The sequence below is a fragment of the Equus przewalskii genome, chromosome 17, assembly GCF_037783145.1.
Source record: "Equus przewalskii isolate Varuska chromosome 17, EquPr2, whole genome shotgun sequence".
Taxonomy (NCBI): domain Eukaryota; kingdom Metazoa; phylum Chordata; class Mammalia; order Perissodactyla; family Equidae; genus Equus; species Equus przewalskii.
This window is the reverse complement of record NC_091847.1, coordinates 52,507,614-52,524,685: the sequence shown is the minus strand read 5'-3', so window position 1 is coordinate 52,524,685 and position 17,072 is coordinate 52,507,614. Positions and strand designations below refer to the sequence as shown.

General features: G+C 35.2%; 1 protein-coding gene across 3 annotated transcripts in view; it reads left to right on the top strand.

The window, feature by feature from the left end:
• The window catches only part of OLA1 (Obg like ATPase 1), a 168,127-nt gene that overhangs the window by 81,490 nt on the left and 69,565 nt on the right, over window positions 1–17,072 (top strand). For all 3 annotated transcript variants that reach the window (XM_070580221.1, XM_070580219.1, XM_070580220.1), the window contains one exon: window positions 12,577–12,752. In XM_070580221.1, the coding sequence (XP_070436322.1) occupies window positions 12,678–12,752 (75 nt within the window). In that variant the 5' untranslated portion in view covers window positions 12,577–12,677. The remainder of the gene's footprint in view (window positions 1–12,576; window positions 12,753–17,072) is intronic.

Here is a 17,072-nt window from a genome sequence, read left to right as displayed (position 1 = left end):
ATAGTATTATAAACCAATGTTATCACAATTAAAAAAAGATATATATCTTTAACTAGCTATTACACACCTCCAACTTTATGACCAGCCACATTTCATTTTTTCTGAATTTATCATTTTTACTGCCCACTAGACAAAAAATCTTTGTGAAGATTTTCTTTTTAGATTTGATCACTTTCATGTTATTTCTGTAACTAGTATCCAACAATCAGCTGCTTTGTTTGTGACCATGAGTGTGTCTCTAAGCTGTTAGATCCTGTACATAACTAATAGAATCATTTAAAGAGAGTGTAAGTGAGTAAGCAAGCAAGAGCAAGACCACGAGAGCGCTTCTCTGAAAATCTATGGAGGAATTTTATAATCAAAGAGATTAAACTGCAACTCCTCAGCTCAGTATTAGAACCTTTCCATCAATTGACAGCTGCACGTTTGAACCTATGGTAGCATCTTTTGGTTGCTGCATAGCACAACGTTTGTCTTTTGGTGTGCACTAGTGGTTCTCAGCTGGGGGTTAGCAGTGTCTGGAGACATTTTTTAACTTCTCAGCCACGGTGCATGCCTGTGTGCATGTGCGTATGCTCGTGTGTGTGTGTGTGTGTGTTAGTGCCATCTAGTTCGTAGAGGCCAGAGGTGCTGTTAAACATCCTATAGTGGACAGGTCAGCCCCTCACAACAAAGAATTATCTGGCCCAAAGTGTTAATAGTGCCAAGGTTGAGAAACTCTGGTATATACTTTGTCTTCAGTTTTTCACTGATAAGTATGGCTAACATATTTTGAATGCTTACTATGTACCAGGCACCATCCTAAGATCTTTACATACATTATCACTTTTAATCCTCAGCACAATCTTATTAGGTAGGTATTATTATCTGTATTTTACAGAGAAGGGAACTAAGGTGAAGAGAAATTAAATAATCACATAACAAATGAATCAAACAGTCTGAAATAAACATTTGAATCCATGTAGTCTGATTCCAGTTGGTACCCTTAATCACTTCTGCTATACTTACACTTCCATCCTGCCTGGAATGAATGGCCTCTTGACTCTGACTCTGCTTCCCTTTGCTATCGTCTATCCCTAAAAGTCCTCATTTATATTCACACTTTCCCTCCTTACTGATCAGTCCCTTTTCTGTCTTTCTTTTGTGGCTTAATTTATTGGTTTTAGTTATAATATATAGGTATGTGTTCCCTTTTCTTAATTTGATTTATAAATTTTAAAAATTGTACCACAATATGTAATCCAGTGCAACACACCATAGAAGTCCTCAGAAAATAATTAAGTGAATATCTGTCACTGATAGTCAAGCCATTCAGAGGTGAAGAAATGAAACACAAGAAACTTCTTATGTCTGTTATGACAGTTTACCACGTTTTGTGCTTTATTTACCCTCTTAATTTATATAATTGACATACTTAGCACTAGCTTCTTTGAAATATTTGCTAAATATCTTACTGTATGCTGTGAACTTGATCCTTTGCTGTTGTGCTGCATGTGTAGCTTCATCTAGCATCTATAGCTCCCTCTAACAGTTTTTCATTCTGAGTGCTAAGTGCTTGAGACATTCATTCATTCATTACTTTATTCTTCACTTCACCTTATTTGTGTATCAGCTCTGATCGAGGCACTGGAGGGAACTAGAAAAGCATTTAAGACAGAATTCTCAAGCTTAGGTAACTAGGAGATAGAATCACGTGTTCTAATACTAGATACGGATGCTGCAGTTCATGTGAATAAAACAGCCAGATTATTGTTAACAGTTCAGATAGAGGGTATGGTTAGAGAAGTTGTCATTGTGGAGGTATTTCAGTGACATCTAATTAAGGCCATATGTAATGTTTTTTGAAAGGCAGAAGTGAGGAGGAAGAAGATTCCGTGTAGATGGATGAGTAACAGCATCGAAAATGTAAAATGAAAGCACTGAAAGTGGGTCAGTTTGATTGAAAGGTGCCATATTAATGGGCACCAATATTAGAAAAATTAAAACCCTGATTTGCCATTTAGTTTATTTCTTGAGTGGCAGAGAGTTCATTGCTTATAGTACTGATAGTAAAGATAAAATTCTAGTTTTTATTAATTTCTTTACTGCGTTTTTTTCTCCCTTACAATATTACTCTTTAAAAAGGTATGAAAATGCGTTTTCCCAGGAGCCATAATTAGGGTAATATATTAAACCATCACTTTTACCATACTTTATTACAAACAGGGATGCTAGAGATCTTTTACACCTGGACTTTCTAGAAGTGCCTTGTGGGTGAGGGGAAATTAAGCTATGCGTTTTAGGGTGTTGATGTGATTTGTAATAAAAGAAAGGATTTGTATTTTTGAGGCTGAGGGAAGGAACTGGGCAAAATTTAGTGGCAGTTGAATTTGAAGAACTTTCAGTGCTTGGAGACCCTGTATAAGAGTTTTGTTTGAGCTGAGGTTTTGTGGAGAGTGAGAGTGGGGCAAGGCCAGTTTATAAAGGGCTTTTTCTCCTGGAAGAGGGAAGGCTAAATGATGTTTCAGAAGTTAGGGAGTGAGTGAGATGGTTATTGGGAAGGTGAAATACAGCGGAAGGAGCTAGCTCAACATTGGAAGTAGAGCAGGATCTCAGTAAATATTAATTCGAAGTATCATTGGTTAAATTTGCCTTTATGCATTGAAAGTATCTGTTACATAGAATAAGAAGTGAAAATCTTGCTGAGAGATGAATGTTAGTTCTCATTAAAGTACTTCTACCTGCTTCTTTGGAAAGAGTTGATATGTTGCAGCAACTAAAAATGTAAAACCTTTGAGCAATTGAATATAATTAAGTACAGGTGTTGGCTCTGGCTTATAATTCATAACTTTTAAGTGACTTTAATGATTCCTTGATGGTGTGGATGCCTAATTAGCTACAATATAAGTACAATACCAGTAACTGTTAGGCAGAGTTTTCTGTATATTTGAAAGAATTATATTGTATAATACTGTAATGTGTTGCTCCTAATCAGTTAAGCCGTGTCAGTAATAACCAAAAGCCTTTTTTGCTTGCTACTACACTAATATAAGCTCCAATTTTAACATTTTTCATGTCTTTCTACCTTTTCATGTCTGTTTCTTTTTTTCTCTTTGTTCATCTTATCCTTCCTTCTTAATGTTTTATTTGTGAGTCACTACTTAAAAGCATATATTTTTAATTTATATGATCTCTTAGAAAATTAGGAGAAAATAATACACAAAAAATTTTAAGGTTTCTCAGAATGTGACTGACCCACTTTACTATTCTCCCTTATACTAAATAGGTGTTTGTCTCAAGCTTGGGAGTGATTTTTTACTTCTTGCATTGCTTGATTGCTTCCATATAAGTTAACTACTTTGTTTACAAGTCCTGCATGAATCATTTACAATTTCTTTAATTTTGGATCAGTCCCTCAAAGTCAGCCACGTGTGCATTTTATTTTACTAAACTTTTTGAAAACCATGATCAATTTTTTAATATATCAGAGGGATGGTAGTTTGCTTCCTCTTGGCCAGGATTTGATTTTTCAACCTTTTCCTATAATGAGAGAGGAGGAGGGGAGAGGAAAAGGAAGAGAAAGCAAAAGCAAATTCTTTTGGCTACTCATAGTTCTATTTTCTATTCCAGCATTAAATAATTAGCCTGTAGCATGGACTGGCTTACTTTAGGGCCTTTGCTTTATCTCAAATAATAGGCTTTCCCCTGGAAAATGAAGATTAAAGACTGTAAAGGCTACTTTTGATTGATTCGTTATTATAAATAAGTACAACCCACTAAGTCTAGTTATGCTATTCTATTTATGCTATTGCATCAAGTAATTAACAGTTTACATTACTAGACCAATCATTTCCATTTTTATATGTTTACAAAATATTTTATTTCTCCAGAGGTCTATAAATATATCCACTTAAAGTAATTACAATTTGATTGATACAACTCTTTTCATTTGCTTCAAACTCTAAAGGCTTAGAGAAACCTACATCCCTTTTAGTAGAATTTTGTTAGTAGAATGATTTATTAGTTCTTTTCTGTGTTCCAAAATTCGCTTTGTTCCCTGATACCTTTGATTTTTTTTTTTTATTAATATTATGGTAGATTACAACCTTGTGAGACTTCAGTTGTACATTATTGTTAGTCATGTTGTGGGTACACCACTTCCCCCTTTGTGCCCTCCCCCCACCCCCCCTTTTCCCTGGTAACCACCGATCAGTTCTCCTTGTCAATATGTTAACTTCCACCTATGAGTGGAGTCATATAGAGTTCGTCTTTCTCTGTCTGGCTTATTTCGCTTAACATAATACCCTCAAGGTCCATCCATGTTGCTGCAAATGGGCCAATTTTGTCCTTTTTTATGGCTGAGTAGTATTCCATTGTGTATATATACCATATCTTCTTTATCCAATCATCAGTTTCTGGGCATTTGGGTTGGTTCCACGTCTTGGCTATTGTAAATAATGCTGCGATGAACATAGGGGTGCAAGGGACTCTTGGGATTTCTGATTTCAGGTTCTTAGGATAGATACCCAGTAATGGGATGGCTGGGTCATAGAGTATTTCTATTTTTAACTTTCTGAGAAATCTCCATACTGTTTTCCATAGTGGCTGTACCAGTTTGCGTTCCCACCAACAGTGTGTGAGGGTTCCTTTTTCTCCACAACCTCTCCAACATTTGTTGCTCTTGGTTTTGGATGTTTTTGCCAATCTAACGGGTGTAAGGTGATATCTTAGTGTAGTTTTGATTTGCATTTCCGTGATGATTAGCGATGATGAACATCTTTTCATGTGTCTGTTGGCCATACTTATATCTTCTTTTGAGAAATGTCTGTTCATGTCCTCTGCCCATTTTTTGATCGGGTTGTTTGTTTTTTTGTTGTTAAGCTGTGTGAGTTCTTTGTATATTATGGAGATTAACCCTTTGTCGGATAAGTGGCTTGTAAATATTTTTTCCCAATTAATGGGCTGTTTTTTTGTTTCAATCCTGTTTTCCCTTGCCTTGAAGAAGCTCTTTAGTCTGATAAAGTCCCATTTGTTTATTCTTTCTATTGTTTCCCTCAACTGAGGAGTTATAGTGTCCAAAAAGATTCTTTTGAAACTGATGTCAGAGTGTATTGCCCATATTCTCTTCTAGAAGACTTATTGTTTCAGGCCTAATCTTTAGGTCTGTGATCCATTTTGAGTTTATTTTGGTGTGTGGTGATGATACCTTTGATCTTTGAAGTAAATATAATAAATTGAGATGCCTTTCTCCCACTTTCTAACTTAGGGAAAGTAGTTAAAACTATACATTTTATGTAATACAGAGATAAAGAAATATTACAAGCTTAAAGTCTGGTTATGAATTAGATTTTGTCTTGCTTATATTGCTTTTATTGTCAAGAGGAGAATAGGCTTTATCTAGGTTAGTACTAGAGTTTTAAAGTGCATCTGTAAACCTAGTCTTAAACTATACTTCTAAATCAGAGCATTTGGAATGTGATAAACATCTAACTCCTCCTTAAAACCACTCTTCCCCTGATTCAATAAAGAATTTTTGTCATCTAATTTATGGAAAGGACATAGAAACTGGCACTTTTCCAGTGTTTATGAATAAATCCATAGATTTTAAGAGAATTGCCAATGTAAGTTTAGTTCTCTCTCTTCTCTTTAAATATTAGCGAGCTATAGAATTATAAGGAAGTTGAGAATCCTAGTTCTGACACAAGATAGAACTTTGCTTTGAAGAATGGATTAGAAATTCGGAAAGATAATGATTTTTTGAGCAGGACATCCTTGTCTTGTGATCTCAACATTATAGTTAATAATTTATCTTCTACTTGTTTAGGAATGTGGCCCCTAACCTTTTATTAATATTCTAAAGTGCTACTTTCCATTTGTTACTTACTAACATAAAAACCAATGTTGGTTTTCTATTAGCTAGCAGGTGAGATCCAGATTTACCTTGCTGCTTGGACTTCCCTATCCTTCACCCCAACCTGATGTAATGTTTTTATCTTCTACTATTCTTCAATAGTTTCTCACTATAGTAAGCTCTCCAGTCGGCTGTGTTTATTTCAACCTTTATTTTATTCTCTAGTGCTTTTCCCCATTACTTGTCATGCCTTTCTTCATCTTCTTTACCTATACTATTTTTTGTATATTTAAAGGCCTTAATGATTAATTATTATTAATTAAACCTATATTTGAAGTCCTTGCTAGTGAATATTATTCTCCTTTTATTAGATTAGATTCGTTTTCTCAACTGGATTGTCCAATCATTGAGACCAAGATTCTATTATTTTGATTTTTGTTTTTAATTCTCACAAGACTTAGCATAGTATTAGATGTATAAGCAAGCTTTCTTTAAAAGAGGAACTTAATTTTGGACTTATATTTAGTCCACTTAGAGTATTGTGGTTTGCATATGTGTTGAGGAGGTGGTAGTTTATATATTGCTTTATATACCAAGAAATTCCATGTCTCTGCGTTGTGTAGAGGTAGAGGATGGAAAAAACACAAGTCAAATAGGTCCATCTTGACTACATACCTCTTATTCCCAAGAAATCTCTAGACATGCTATTTAGAATATCAAGGTTTCCGTGACAGGCAGTTTATAAAGCACTGCTGTGAAGTCTGTACACTTAAATATATCATGTGTTTTAAAATCCATTTCTGCATCTAGCTAGGGATGCTTTGCTTCTGAAAACTGAATACAGCCCAAATTTAAGTAGTAATATAGCAAAGCGGTTCACAGAAGTCCTGAATTTCTGAAGTATATTTTTATTTCTGAAATCCTTCCCAGTTAGATTTTGCATCTTAAGCATATAGATTTATCCTTTTTACTCAAATCTTTATGATAGGCTTTGAATGAATGAATGAGTAAATTGATCAATCTTCATTTGATTTATAATAATTGAAAATAGCCAACTCATTTCAGCCACTTCATACCAAGAAATAAATATCATGCAGAATGTCCAATACCATATGGATAGTCAAATGTATCTTACCAAGTCATATATTATTTCTGTATTTTGACTGGATCTCAGTAAAGAAGCTACACAAGTTTTAAAAGTCTCAACTTTAGTATAAGCATTGACATTTTGCATTTATTCACTTATGAATAGATTTTATAATAGAAATGATTTATATAATAAATAAAAAGGTTTTTTGATTCATTTTATTTGCTGTTACCTCAAAGTATACTGGAGCCACTCAGGGGAGTTCTGAGCTGGAAATTCTGTTAATGAGTGTATAATAGAGGGATAAGAGAAGACAGCTAAGAGAGATATCAGCATTTATAGGGTACTTAGAGCAAGAAAAGGAATAGCCCAAGAAAAAATGGCCAGGGAAAATAGAAGACAATCAGGAGAATGAAGTTAGAAAGAAGCAGTGGAAGAGACTATGTCAGTGCTCTGAAGTTAGATGCTACTGAGAGATCATTCAAGATTCCTGAAGAATAGCCGTTTGATTAGCATCATGAAGGTAAATCATTGGTGTCCTTTTTGAGATCAATTTCTGTTGACATGGTGGAGGCACATACCAAATTGCAGTGGATTATGTTTTAAAGAGGAACTACAGAAGCGGAGAGAGCAGGTACAGATGGCTCTTTCAAGAAGTTTGACTCTGAGCTGCCGGAAAGAAAGCATTAGCTGGAATGGAAATTAATGTCCGAGGGTGACTGACATGATTAATTTAATGTAGAATCTTAAACCTACTTAAATGTTGATGGGAAAGTATTAGTGGAATGGATATGATACTAATATAGGAGAGAGAAAGGCAAAATAGATTGCGGTCTCGGGAAATAGAAAGAACAATCTGTGGAGCAAACTTCCTTGGGAGAGGATAAGATCCAGAGCAGAGATGGTAGAGAGATTGCCCATAGACTGTTGGTGGGAATGCAAACTGGTACAGCCACTATGGAAAACAGTGTGGAGATTTCTCAAAAAGTTAAAAACAGAAATACCCTATGACCCAGCCATCCCATTACTGGGTATCTATCCTAAGAACCTGAAATCAGAAATCCCAAGAGTCCCTTGCACCAACTATACACCTTCCTTCTTGAAACATTTTCTTTCCCTCACTCCCATAAGAGCATACTCCTGCTTTTTCTGTGACTGTGCTACCCCTTCTTAGTGTCTTTTGATGACTCCTCCTTGCTATCACACATCTGCGTGTTGGAGCGCTCTACGTGATGTCGTTCAGACCCGTAGCTTCCAACACATCTGATTAACTCCCAGCTTTGTATCTCTGGTCATGACCTTCCATCCTACATCTAGTGCATCTATAAAATATATTCCCGGTACAAACACTTCTCATCTTCTCTGTGGCTATAATTTTATTTCAAGTTACCACTCATCTGGTCATCTCTCATCTGCACCACTACAACCACCTCCTAACTTAGTCTTTCTGCCCTCACTCTTGTCCCCTCCTTTAGAGTCTGTTCTTTTTTTTTTTTTTTTAAGATTTTATTCTTTCCTTTTTCTCCCCAAAGCCCCCCGGTACATAGTTGCATATTCTTCGTTGTGGGTCCTTCTAGTTGTGACATGTGGGATGCTGCCTCAGCGTGGTTTGATGAGCAGTGCCATGTCCGCGCCCAGGATTCGAACTGACAAAACACTGGGCCACCTGCAGCGGAGCGCACGAACTTAACCACTGGGCCACGGGGCCAGCCCCTAGAGTCTGTTCTTTTTAAAGTAGCCGAGGTGGCCTCTTTAAATCATAAATCATACATTCTTACCCTACTTCCCCTTCATCTAAAGCTCTCCAAGTAGTGGCTTTCCATCACAGCTAGAATAGAATCCAGACTCCCTGGCTTACAGATGTATGTGAACTGCTTTACTTCTCCGGCTTAAACTATTTACCATCCTCTGCTGTGGGTCACCTACCCTCACCTTGTTTCTATTTCTGAAACACTTCAAGCTTGTTCCCATTTTAAGCTTTTTATACTTTCTTCTTAGAACCCTCTTCCCTCAAATCTTCACATTACTGCCTCATTCTGGCCATTCTAGTCTCAGCTTCAGTGTCATCTCCTCAGAGGTCTCCCTGACTATCTCAGCTAAAGTATTGCATAGCAGCGTGTCGCCCCACCTCATCATTTTATACAAAATAGTACTACCAAAAAAGTTTGTAAAAATCAGATGACATCCCATCACCAAAATGTCCATAGTTAATATTTTCAGACATTTGTTGATTTTACCAAAAAATGTAGTCTTACGTTTTTGGCTAAATTTATTTAAACAGGAAACGTCACTAATGTAAGGATAATTAATATCACTAGCCAAAATTGAAAATAATAAAAATAAATACAGTGAAACTACATATTAAAAATTTTTTAGCCTTTAGAAGCTCTGAGGCTGAGGCCTGCTCTGTTGGTAAAAAGGTAAATTTATAATATTAGAAAGACCAACAGCATCAAACTGAGACTTTCTCTTTGACGTAGTCAGAAGGACTGAAAGAGAATTGAAACGGAAATAACTTTCTCACCAAGCAATTCAGTATGATATGGTGTAGTCTTCAAGATGACTGGAGTCATCTTTACCAGTACAGTGTGTCCCCCAAAGGGCAATTGTGATAATTGTAACAATTATGATAATTGCTTTAGTTAATGTGAAGTTGAAATAAATAACTTTGACGATGGACTAGGCTAAAAATGTTCTGGGGAAATAGTAAGAATTGATGGTGGAAAAACCCTGTAAACTCATAAAGTTTATTTTAACCTCTTCCAAGGTGAATTGAGTAACATGAAATGATATTACTCAAAATTAATGTCTGATTATATTACTATGGAATTTCTCCTCAATTACTAATTCCTACATCATAAAAAAATGGTATATGCCTCAATTACTAAAAGAATTCTACTTGTTGAGCTCTCTGCTGAGCACTTTACATCTGATTTAATCATACCCCTTCTCTGAGAGGCAGAAACATCTTCATTTTAAAGATGTAAAAGTGAGATCCCTAGAGGTTCAGTGATTTGTCTGAGATTTTATGACCAGTAAGCCTGTGTGACTTCAAAGCTCTTATTCTTAACCACTAAATCTTGTGCTAAAAAAGATAAGATGTGAAGCAATGCTATAATGTAAGTGTAGGGTAAGGTCTGTTGACCTGGAAGCGTATCTTTGGAAAATAATCTCTAATTTTTTACTTCTAAGAAATGGGAAATTACCCAGATGGCCACCAAATTTTCGTAAGCTTATATTTTACAGCTGCTTTTGGCCTCGTTTTATCACAAGGCTATTTAATTTTAAAGGATAACTTTAATGTTCCCTTCACTTAATTTTTTTTCCCCAAAAATTGGCACCTGAGCTAACAGCTGTTGCCAATCTTTTTTTTTTTTTTCCGTACTTTATCTCCCCCAATCCCCCTGGTACATAGTTGTATATCTTAGTTGCAGGTCCTTCTAGTTGTGGCATGTGAGACGCTGCCTCAACATGGCCTGACAAGCACTGTCGTGTCTGCGCCCTGGATCCAAACTGGCGAAACCCTGGGCCACCACAGCAGAGCGTGTGCACTTAACCACTCAGCCACGGGGCCGGCCCCTCACTTAATTTTTGTCTTAATTTTTGTCAATATTTATTATCAAAAATAAATTTAAGTTCTCATAATATGTTGCCACCTCACATACAAATGAATATAATAATACTAACTTTCAGGCATAGTAACAACAATGCAATCAAGAGTGTATAGGGTCTGTGTTGGAGTTTTTTCTTATATGGGGGGAATGGATTAGTGATGATCCAACCATAACTCCTTTCCTAGCCTAATCCTTGGCAAACTCCAGGTGAGGTACAATCTAGAGGTTAATTTGAAGGTTATAAGATAGACAGGTGATTTTCCCCCACCTGTATTCTAGGTTTTCTATTTGGATTAGTTCAGATCATCAGAGAGCTTTATTTTCTTTTTTCCAGAAGAATTCAGATTACTAAGTTTCTCTCTATTATCCACTTCATTAAAATTGAGGGTTGTGATTAAGACGTTGCCATTTAACGCCTGCTGATGATTTACTGTAGGGATGCTTCTGGGGACGTCACTATAGTTTCTTTCTCATGGGCCCTACGTAAGAGTGATCATATAGGATGTTTTTCATTCTGAGTGTCATAAAAAGTTTAGTTATTTCTATAACTGAACTGACCATGTTTCCTTTGTTGCTCTGACTGCTGGGAAGCTAACTTTTATTTTTATTTTCCTGTTTTATTGTGCCATTTGTATGAAGTGCCTCCAATCATAAGTAAATAATATTGTGCTTCTAGAGAGACTTCTTTCATACTTTTCAAATATTTAAAAAATTTACCTAAACCACTGTTTGTCTAGTGTGTTTATTAGTAAGATATTACCTCCTTATTTCTTGATAATTTTGTTCATATGAATTTGTCACTATATAATACATCAGTTGTATGCCAAGAATACTTGTGTTATTTTAAATACTTATATTTTAATTGCATAATATACTATTTTTTACTATTATTACTGAATAATTCCTCACTAAGATACAAACAACAATTATTTTTAATTATGGGAAATTATATTTAAAAACTCCTTGTAACCTGTAGTGAGAATATCTTGGTCTTTGGTATATAAGAATGAGCTATAGTCACTGTTTTTCTCTTATCAAACTGTCTTTCATGATTCCTATGATACCTCTATCTAAAATAATTGATGCTTTATGTTTGAAGACATCTCATTTTGGGAGTATAATCTAATTGGTAATTTTAATTAAATTAATTTGTTTATAAATGTGTTTCTTGTTTTGTGGGTACATCATTGCTTTCTGTTTATAATATTTCTTGGTATTTGTTCATTTTTGTTATACTGTTCTTTATCTGGTAATTTGAGTAAATCCCAGTTGAATTATGTTGCCACATTATGTCTTCAAAAGGGCATAAAGTCAGTACACATGCTTCAGTAATATCTGGTTGTTTTACCCTTATGTTTCCAGTTGGCAATTTGAAATTATGGCTTCAACTGCACTTTAAATATGTGATAATAGCATGTGTTTCTAATAAGGGCCAGCATCATTTTGTTCAGATAGTGTGAATGGTTGTCACTCATATATGACAAATGCACCTTCATCTGCTTTTTTGATAGCCCCCTAAAAACCATACCCTCAAATCAGGCCGATGAAATTAGCTGCTGTGTAAATTGTGTGTCTGAGTGGTTCATTATCTAATCACCGTCAGAACCACAGTGATAAAGTAGATTGAAGCAGGGAAGAGGCCTGCCAGATGATTTCACCTCCTCCCCCGACCCCCCCAAATCCAGTTTCCCTTGGAAACCCTAATAGTGCAGTTTAGAACTTCAGGCTCTCATGCCTGGAATTCAGGCTCTTTTAATGTACCAAACCTGAAAATACCAGTACTTCTGGAGCATAATTTTCTTTTCTGTAAAGATCATAATTTTATTTACATCAGTTAGTTTTTGAGATGTTGAGGCTCTTAAACTACTGTTTTGTTGCTAGTGCCCTAGATATTACTAAATAGGAAAATAAAAATATTATGTCCTACTTGCAAGAATTCAGAATAATTTGAATAAATTGATAACCTTCTAGGAATCTTTGTTCACTCTAATAATGATCTTCTCTATCATTTGTTTATTGAATTGCTTCCCTTTAATTCATTTTAGGTGCTTTTGAAGATGATGATATCACGCATGTTGAAGGAAGTGTAGATCCTATTCGAGATATAGAAATAATACATGAAGAGCTTCAGCTTAAAGATGAGGAAATGATTGGGCCCATTATAGATAAACTAGAAAAAGTGGCTGTCAGAGGAGGAGATAAAAAACTAAAACCTGAATATGTAAGTAAAAATTTACAGTTTCTTCAGATACTTGAGTTCATTTTTCTTGATTAATTTTTTTAAAAATAAAGCAGATAAAATGTCTAATATTGTTATGGAGTTTAAGAATCTAAAGGTCATTTCTGTTTGAAAAATTGTTGAGAAACTTTGTTTTTGTTTTGGCAACAAAGGTCGTAGTGACAGACTATTTAAGGTGTTCTTTGCAAGCAATATTTAGCAGTAATATTGAGCGTTTATATGGTTACTATGTATATCCTTAAGTTTTAGTGTCAGAGAAGTGTGGTTTTATGATGAAAAACTTACTGGATTTAGAGAAATGACTGAACACGTGAGTTTTGTGGATTTGAAGCAGTGAATTTATGCAAGGAATTGATCTTCCATAGGGGTTGACTGAATGAATGCGCTATTAAAATCTACAGATAATTTTAATTTTTTATGGAGTGAATAACTCATGTCATTGTCTTTAATATTCAAATGTGTTTCCTATCACACTGTAGTGGATAATTATCAGTAATATTATAATAAATGTTTCAAAATCAGTTTTGAAGCTTTTAGTTTAAATATCAAATTTCTTTTACATTAAAAAAGCAATGCCCACTTATATATTTTCTCATTTATTAATATCTCCCATAAGCTGTTCTTGGTTTTTATGCTTCTTTGTCATAGGAAGGATTTTCTTTCTTTTTAACTTGTCATATATTTTTAATACATGCTTATTTTTAATTTTTTCATTTTCAGAAACTGTGATTATCTTTTTTTCTTCCTCATTTATTTTTAATAAGTTTGGAAAACTCACAGTTGATTAGGGAGCTCTACAATGTTAAGGAAGAAATCAATTAGAGAGTCAACTTCTAAACTTAGGCGCTGTATCAATAAATAATCGTCAGAAGTGCCTGGTCTTTGAACAGAGAGACCTCTGTTGTGCTACTGATTTACTTGATAGTCTGGAGTAAATCCAAGTCATTTTATTTCTCTTAACATCTTAATATCTGGTTATTTGAGTTTTTTCCTATTCAAATAGAATGGAGAACAGAGAGAGATTTGTCTGAGGAAATTGTACAGGATTTAGGATGGAAAAGGGGATTAAAAATATGGATATGAAAAATATTCCTTTTTGAAAAGGGAAAAAAAATGTGAGAAAGTTGTTGAGATTGAAAGCAATTTATTTGTCCCAAACAGCATAGGTACTGATTAGAATAAATCCTTATGCAGTCGTCCCTTAGTTCATTGAAACTTACTGACATGTGTATGTCTTTCAGAAACATTAACTGTCTTAAAAATAAGTTTATCCATCTTGCTTTTACTTAAATGTGAGAAAGGGGCATCAGGTTCTTCTGAAATTCTTGGGCTACCTTTTCCTGGCTTTTCCTCTCAAAGAAAACTAGAACTATTGCTCCTTGTAATAGCATTTTCTTCTCATTTCTAAGCATTTTCCTAAAATTTCTGAACAAGATTGGAAAGCATGGCTTGGACTTGTTGTACAGAAAACTCTGATCACCTTCTCCCCATTCGTTTTCCCTTTCCCCATCCAGCTGTTCTGGATAGATGGAAAGCATTATAGCCTAATTTTCTCATTTCCAAGAACTATGATTATTCCATCGTTTTCTTTCCTCATAGAAGATTCAACTGCTTCAGAATAGGTTATAGATCAGTGTTTCTCAACCTTTTGTTTAAATTATCACCATTTCTAAGGAAAAACATTAATCAAAATTTAATTTAAATTAATTAATTTCTCCATACTGAGAGAAATTAAATAGTAATGAGTAAGAATTTGTTGGATAAGATTGAGCTTTGGAGGGCCACAAACCATTTTAATAACTAAGTTTTTTCCACTCCCAAGAATCAATTTTTGCCCCTGTAGAAGTAATATTACCTCTATAGAGAATGCATGCTGCAGATTATCTTGTAGCAAACCCAACAATGGGAGGTGTGGTAAAACAGATGACTCTTTAGAAATTTTTTTTTAGTTTGTTCTTAACAAAAATGGGATTTTGGTTAGATCTGTAACTCAATTTAGAGAGGACTAACATCTTTACGATACTAAATCATTCAATGCAGAAGCATCTTAGATTTCTATTTATTGAACTGCTGGACATTTTTTATATGTGTTATCTTATTTAAACCTCACAACATGCAAGATAATATATTGTTATCTCAATGGTAAAACTGAGGAAGCCCAAAATTCAAGAAGTTTGATGAATTGCTGAAGATTTCACACTTAATAAATTGTAGATCAAATTTTTTTTTTTTTTTTTGAGGAAGATTAGCCTTGAGCTAACTGCTGCCAATCCTCCTCTTTTCGCTGAGGAGGACTGGCCCTGAACTAACATCCATGCCCATCTTCCTCTGCTTTATATGTGGGATGCCTACCACAGTGTGGCGTGCCAAGTGATGACATGTCCACACCTGGGATCGGAACTGGTGAACCCCGGGCCGCCAAAGCGGAACGTGGGCACTTAACCGCTGTGCCACTGGGCCAGCCCCTAGATCACATATTTTAACAACATAAATCTGACTACAGGGGCAATATCTTTTTTTCCCAACATTTTTTTAAATTGTAAAATATGTCTTGAAAAAGATGCATTAACTTCATATGTATAATTTAACAAATAGTTGTAAAACAAAGCGTGGTAAAACCTACTTGCGTGTCAAGAAATACAACATTAACAGCACCCCAAAATATCTCCATCACTTACCAGTCTTAACATGCCCCATCTTCCCATAGATACCCACAATTCTGAAATTTACACTAGTAATACCCTTGGTTTTTTATACCACTGTGTGTGCCACCTAAGACAATATGAATTCGTTTTTCCTGATTTCAAACTTTGTATAAATGGTATCATGTTGTATGTGTTTATGTGAGCATTTTTGACTCAACATTATTTTCTACAATTCTTTCATCTTGCATTTATCTTTAATTCATTTGTTTTCTTTACTGTAAAATATTTCATTGAAATAATATACCATAATTTTAAAATCTCTTAATACTGTCACTGGGCATTTGACTTTTCCCCCCAAGTTTTTGATAATTATGAACAGTGCACCCTGAAAATTCTTTTACATCCTGGCATACATAAGGGTAGTCTAAGGCCTATGTCTAGAAGTCAGTAGTATATGTATATCTTCAACTGCACTAGATAACACTGGTTTCTTAGTATATGAGAGTTTATTCTGTTGTCAACACTTGTATTATCAGATTTTCGTTTTTGCAATTTGATAGCTATGTAATGGTATTTGGTTATGGTACTAAATAACTATTTAAGACTGGAGACCTTTTTTTTTTATATAATTACTGGCCCTTTAGGATTTCCTCTTTTGTAAAGTACCTGTTCTAATTCTTTTGTTCATTTTCTATTAAATTAGTGTCTTTTTCTCATTAATTTGTGGAGGTTACTTGTATATTCTGGATACTAGTCATTCATTTTAAATGGGTTACAAATATCTTCTCCCACTCTATGGCTTTTGTTTTTGCTCTTTTTATGGTATCTTTTGATGAAGAGGTCTTAATTTTAAGGTTAGTGCTTTTTGTGTCTTGTTTAAAAAAATTTTTCCTCCTTAAGATCATTAAGATGATCTCCTATCTTCTAAAAGCTTTATTGTTTTACCTTTCACATTTAAGTCATTAACCCCCTGGAATTTATTTTGTGTAAATAGTGTAAGGCAGGTATCTGATTTAATTTTTTCCCCATATGGAAAACTTGTGTTCCAGCACCTTTTTGTGTGTGTGTGTATGAAGAAGATTGGCCCTGAGCTAACATCTGTTGCCAGTCTTCCTCCTTTTGCTTGAGGAAGATTGTCACTGAGCTAACATTTATGCCAGTTTTCCTCTATTTTTGTATGTGGGATGCTGCCACAGCATGGCTTGATGAGTGGTGTGTAGGTCCATGCCTGGGATCTGAACCTGCGAGCCCTGGACCACCAAAACTGATCATGTGAACTTAAAACACTATGCCACCGCACCGCCCCTGCAGCACCATTTTTTAAAAAGACTGTCCTTTCCCTACTCCACCAAAGTGCCACCTCTGTCATAAAATTGAGGAGCTGTGGCATAGTACCTCTTTCCTGAGGATTGACACATGACCCTAGGTAAAAGTGGCCAAAAGCAGTAGGGGCATCACAACCTGTTGAGAGATGAAGGTGAGAAGGGGCAGATGAAAGGAGGGGTTGATATTCCATGGAGTCTCTGGTGCAATATGTGTTCCCCACATCATTTCTATACTTTCCTCATCCCCAACTGTCCCAGCCTCTAGTCTAGATCAGAGGCAGTTAAAAGTGTGGTCCTCAGACCAGCAACATCACTTCACCTGGGAGCTTATT